Source organism: Gastrolobium bilobum, unplaced genomic scaffold (assembly GCF_033153095.1).
Source record: "Gastrolobium bilobum isolate Gb01-03AN ecotype WA unplaced genomic scaffold, APGP_CSIRO_Gbil_v1 utg47963, whole genome shotgun sequence".
NCBI classification, from domain to species: Eukaryota; Viridiplantae; Streptophyta; class Magnoliopsida; order Fabales; family Fabaceae; genus Gastrolobium; species Gastrolobium bilobum.
The window spans coordinates 30-6,105 of NW_026897128.1; the positions used below are offsets into that span (position 1 = coordinate 30).

The 6,076-nt window shown below is 35.0% G+C and overlaps 1 protein-coding gene across 1 annotated transcript; it reads right to left on the reverse strand.

Annotated features, from left to right (window-relative positions):
• Window positions 1–337: 337 nt before the first annotated feature.
• On the reverse strand, window positions 338–4,553 carry LOC133304389 (histone-lysine N-methyltransferase, H3 lysine-9 specific SUVH4-like; the record flags this gene model as incomplete). Its single annotated transcript, XM_061504422.1, has 8 exons — window positions 3,943–4,553; window positions 3,674–3,838; window positions 3,517–3,585; window positions 2,562–2,627; window positions 2,063–2,117; window positions 1,767–1,876; window positions 1,429–1,602; window positions 338–436 (listed from the first exon to the last, which is right to left on the reverse strand). Coding segments are annotated over exons 1-8 (1,134 nt in total), but the record flags the coding sequence as incomplete, so codon positions are not given.
• Window positions 4,554–6,076: the final 1,523 nt, after the last annotated feature.

The following is a 6,076-nucleotide window of genomic DNA, read 5'->3' on the forward strand; positions in this document are numbered from 1 at the left end:
TCTCTTTCTTTATTTACCTCCCCTTTTATCTTTGTCCTTTTTTTAAATTTCTTTCCTTTTTTATTTTACTTTTTTTTGTCAGTATATTTTTTTATTTTTACTTTCTTATTCTTTTGTGTCTTCTTATGTATCTTTATTTTCACTTTCTTTTAATTTATTTTTCCCGTTTGTTCACAACTATTTTTTATGGATAATGTTATTTATATTTTTTAAATTTTATTTTTAACTTTTTTTTTCAATCTTTTTGCACTTTTCATTTGGGTTCATATGCCATAGACCCCAACTAGTTTGGAATAAAGGTAAGAAACATGTTTGAGTAATATTTTCAAAGAATTACCTTGTACAAACCATCATAAGTGTAGACTTTACCAGAGTAACTGCTCGAAGATTCATGACCACGAACCACCCTAACAGGAACTAATTGCTCAACGCAGTTCTATAATTGAGATCAATGTAGGTTAGACGAGCCCTTGTACAACAAATAGAGTTCAATTGTAAAGGAAAAGGAATCTTACCCAAATACAAATAATCAAAAATATAACGTAAGATATATAAATAGCATTTCACAAACACAACCTATTCCCAAAACAAATAACATGATTCATAAACAATATCACTTCAATAATTTCAACAATGCATGAAAATAAAAGTTTACAAAAACAAAAATAAGAATCCATGGCAGGTTATTTCTGTTCTTCCGGAATGAAACCAAATTGTGCATGATATAATCCTGTTCTGGACCAGTTAAATGGTCCCAACTCCCTCTCCCCACTTCTAGACATACATTATGCATTTCCACTACACCACTCTCTCTCAACTGCCCTCCACTACACATAACTACCCACTAAGCACACTATCACATCACTAGTCACCTACAAAACACCCACTATGTGCATGACCTCCCTACACCTCATCTATATAACACCCCAGAGTGAATGAGGGGATAATCTTTTCATTATTCACAGGATTTACCACCATGTTTACAACCTTCACACTCGCATATCTTGTGCCCAAAGCACATTCATTCCCTTCTTCTCACTTCGCAAGTAACTCACACATGCACCCCTGATTATTACTCATTAAGTTGTTGGCCGGAGATAGTGATTCATCATTATTAGACATCTTTATTGAGCATCCGTAGATAAAAACACCAGCTACCATCAGTTGAACATCACCAGTTCAACCCAACTAAACAAATCCCATTCTAATTTTATAATTTGTAAATATATATGATTCTAATTATGTACCAACCATTGCAGACATTATTATTATGTACAATAGCATAAACCTTCCACCAAAAAACAATCCATAATTCCCATTTTTTAATGAAGCAGATAGCAAAATTAATCTATCAATTATACCACTAAAAGGAAACAAGTTATTATCATATTTCAAAGGTATTGAGATATCATCAAAATGCCTACCCACCTTGAGTGCTAGATTACCCAACTTTAATTTTTGATCCACAATTTGACGCTTATCACCGGTCAGATTATGCCCACCTTGACCAGTGTACACAATATCCTCAGTGTTATCCACATCATCCTCATACATGCCAGACAAAACAATGCACACAGCAACAGGGAATTTATAGCTGTTGTGCTGTGACAATCAAGAGAGAAAAAGTAAACATCTAATATAGATTTATATTGAACATTCAATTCAAAAATATATTGTATGATAAATGCATGTATAATTTGTGATCTTTAATGCTCCAACCAAATTAGAGTAAGAAAATACAACATTCCAAAAAGAAATTGCATTACCTTTTTTTTATTGTGCAGGAACATACAATCAATCCCGTTTAACCAATGACTATGCATGCCAACTGCTACCATTTCACAACGAGAATAGAATTGATACCCAACTTCAACACCTGCCATTAAGAGAAAAATTACAATCACTAAATGAGGAACTATCAAGTACAACAAAATTTCACCGTGCATATGATAAGCTAATTATAAGAAATAACATTTGTGAGAATTGAGAGATAATATGTAGATAATATCATTTAGATGAAAAAAGACTAGCAGTTAGAGCAACACAAGATGAAGCTAACAACCTGGAATGTTGCCAACTCTTTTCACAGGGTACAGTATCTCATTATTATTATTCATCTGTCAACAATCTCCAATTTGAAAATAGTGTTAAAAGATAACAAGAGCAGTGTTTTTGGAATTTACAATTTAATCAATTTCAATTAATCAAATCAAAACAAATGATATAAAACAAAATTAATAAATTTAAGACTATACATTATCAAAAAATAAACTTAAGTTTATTTCACATAATTAAGAGATATTATGTCATTAAAGTAGTCTAGTAGATTGTTACTAAGAGACCTCTCTTAACTAACCAATTAAAAAAAATTGATAAGATATTAGGCATCAATCACTACAAGAGAAAGAACAAGGATAGACAAAAGAAGAATAAGGTAATTTCATCACAATGCTGTTGAAAAATACCAGGAAAGCAAAATGCTATACTTGATCATCACATAAACAATTATTATGACACCTGCAATCAAGATTCCGCTAAAAAAAAATTTATATTTCACTTGCCTTTGACATGGCCTTCAAATCAGGCCTCTTGGCTTTGGACTTTAAATCTTCAGGTGGAGCGCCTTTCTACATAAATTAACACAAGAAGTTTTATTTACCAAAAAAAAACACAAGAAGTTTTGTTGCTAGCTTATTGTAAAATGATTAATAAAACAAAACAAAAAAAAAAAACTCAGCGAAACAGTTCAGCTTTAAATTTCAATATACAATGAAGTAAGATTTAAAGCTCTTAACAGACATTGAAACACACTACTAACAAAAGCACATTTTCTACCACTTCACCAAAAAGGAAAAAGAAATACATTTTAAGTATTAAACTATAACTGGGAATTCAAAAATAAGTTTGACAACGTTCAAGGTAGAAACATTTAGCATATTTGCCTTGTATGACAAAACTATTCAAGCAGTAAATGATGTTTGCATGAAGACACAATATCTGTTATGTAAAAAACTTCCCAACTTGTTATCAAAAAAAAAAAAAAAACTTCCCAACTTAAAATTGGAAAAGAGGTGGGGGCAAAAATGTGAGCCGGACACTGCATAGACCCAAGTGTTATGCTATTATAGTTTAGCCCAATAATGAAATAAAATGCAGCTTAATACTTGTAAGAAAATTTTGCTAATACCCATCCAAAAGTCCAGAGTCATACCTAGCAAAAAGCCTGTTATCACTAAAAAACCTAGTAGGGCAAGCAGCTAATAGTCGGTTTCAGCTGGTAGCAGACTAAAGACAACCAACCACCAAAAGTTCCAATCAAAGGAAAAGTAATATACAATATTTATAGTAGCACACAGTTCAAAATTTCCATCCCCAAGTAAGATCATTACAGAATTATTTCACATAAGAAATGGACTCGTAAGCATTTTTTTTTTCTTATAATTTATGTTGGGGGAGAGATAACGACATAAATATGATAACACACAAATAACAAACAGTGCTTAATAATAAACCAACCTTAGATTTTGAAACCTTTTTAGCTTCTTTCCTTTCAGCTTGTATCTTCCCACATCTCGTCTCTTCTTCCTGTACGTGTTAGAAACATAGCTTCAACCAGAGCATACCAAAGACCAAAGTGAATCAACTAGACTAAAGAGTGCGAGATGCAACAAACCTGAATAAAATGAAGATAGTGCTTGTTAAACAACCTAATCGTTTCCTTCACCTTAACAGAGTCACTCTTTTTAGCCAAAACCCCAACTGCATTTTCAGTATCCTCCTTTCCTCCCACATCCTCAACCTCAAGCTTGGCGCACACTTCCGGCTTTTTCTTCTTTTTCTTCAACCACCAGAAGAGGCCAAATTAACAAAATAGACTCAACCAAATCAACAAACAAAAGAACCAAAGTCCAATCCCAGATCGGGTTCAAACACGCAACAAACCTGAAGATGAGAAAGGTAATGCTCATTAAACAGCCTAATTGTCTCGTCAACACTGAGAGGTTCACTCCTCTCAGCTGAAACACCAACTTCATTCTCCATATACACACTTCCTTCCACAACCTCGACCTCACGAACGTCTACCTCTACTACCTCTGCCTCACCAACACTCTCTTCACTACGACTTTTTCTATGGAGCTTGTTCTCTTTGGCCATCTCGCTACCTTCATTTTTGTCTTCTACGACCTCAAGCTCGTCAGCTGCTTTCTGCATAATCGCTTGGACGCGAGCACTGGCTCTCCGCTGCAATGGAGGATGCTTCGATTCTCTCACATTCTCGTCAACCTCATCCCCTTTGCTGCCATTCTTCAAGGCGATTTTACTCTGAGACCTCTTCATATGCTGAAAAAACAACAATGAATGAAACAAAAAAATGAGAAAGAAAATGCCGAACAACGGATAAAAAAAATAGTAACCAAAGAATAAAACAGCACTTAAACAAAAAATCGAGATGAATAGCTTCGATTGGAAGTTTCTAGGGTTTGGAGAGCTGAAAGACGAAGAGAAGAGAATGAAAAGAGAAGTGAGAGAGGGAACGCAATAGTTTCGTTTTTTTGTGTAGCAGTACTAATTGTTGCCGGTTTGGCTCAACAGAAGAAAGGGCTCAGCCCAACACCACTTGATTGATTTAGTTTTAGTTTGTTAATTCAGTTAAAGATTGGTTAGAGTTAGTTAGCATTATTCTTGTATTCTTTTCCTCTTCTCCTTCACGAGTTGTATATAACCATTCTTTGGTTAACTGGTTCATTAACTTAATATACAGAAACACTTTAATTTCGTGTTGGCTTCTTCTTCTTCTTCTTCTCTCATCTTGCATATCAAGATTTTTCATCTTTCGTTCTTGCATGTTGAAGATCTATACATCATAAGATGGTATCAGATTTCTTCTCCTTCCGTTGAATTTGTTTTCGTCTCTTGCTGATCTTCCTTCTCCAAGTTCATTTCTTCCATGGCGAATTTGAACAATATTCTCCCGGATTTTTACACAAATCCAGGTAATCCTTTCTTTCTGCACCCAAGCGAGAGTCCAGGCTTGGTGTTAGTTTCTCCTCCTCTTGATGAGAGGAATTATCATTCTTGGGCCAGATCCATGACTATGGCTCTCTTAACCAAGAACAAATTAGGTTTTGTTGATGGTTCTCTTGCACGTCCACTGGAAAATGATCCTACATTTCCAGTTTGGCAGTGTTGCAATATGATAGTTTTATCTTGGATTCATCGTTCTATCAGTAGTTCTATTGCGCAATCCATACTGTGGATAGATAGAGCTAGTGATGCTTTGTCTGATCTTCGAGGAAGATTTTCTCATTCTGATATTTTTCGAATCTCTGATTTACAAGAAGACATATATAAAATGCAACAAGGTGATCGTTCTGTTACTGAGTTTTACACTCAGATGAAGATCAAGTGGGATGAACTCGACAATTTGAAACCCTTACCTGCTTGTAGCTGTGCTGCTCAATGCACTTGTGGAGGTTATACCTTGATGCGAACATATAGGGACCGTGATCAGGTGGTTCGTTTTCTCAAAGGTCTAAATGAGCAATATGCTCCTGTAAGATCTCAAGTGATGCTCATGGATCCTTTTCCCAATTTAATACGAGTTTTCTCTCTGATTGTGCAACAAGAGAGACAAATGCATTGTGAAATTTTACCTGATCTCACATCAGAATCTAAAGCTTTCAATAGCTTTTCTGACAATCCCCAAAGACAGAATTTTGGTCGTGGTAGGGGTCGTGGATCCCCTTCTTTCTTCAATAAGGGACGTGGTCCTACTAAAATTTGTACATATTGTGGAAAGCCAAACCACACTGTTGACACTTGTTACCAAAAGCATGGATATCCTCAAGGTTTCAAGCCCACAGTTTCATCCAATGCTAATTTCGTTTCTCAAACTGATGCTGATATCATTGACAGTGGTGACATTCCTGATGCCATGGTCACCATTCCTCAAGATGAATATCAAAATTTGAGTAAGGGTTTGCAATTAAGTTCTTCTGTTGAAGAAACTCCTCTCAGTTCCACCAATCTTGTTCGTACTGCTGTTTTGAACACTAACACAGTCAACCCTACAGGT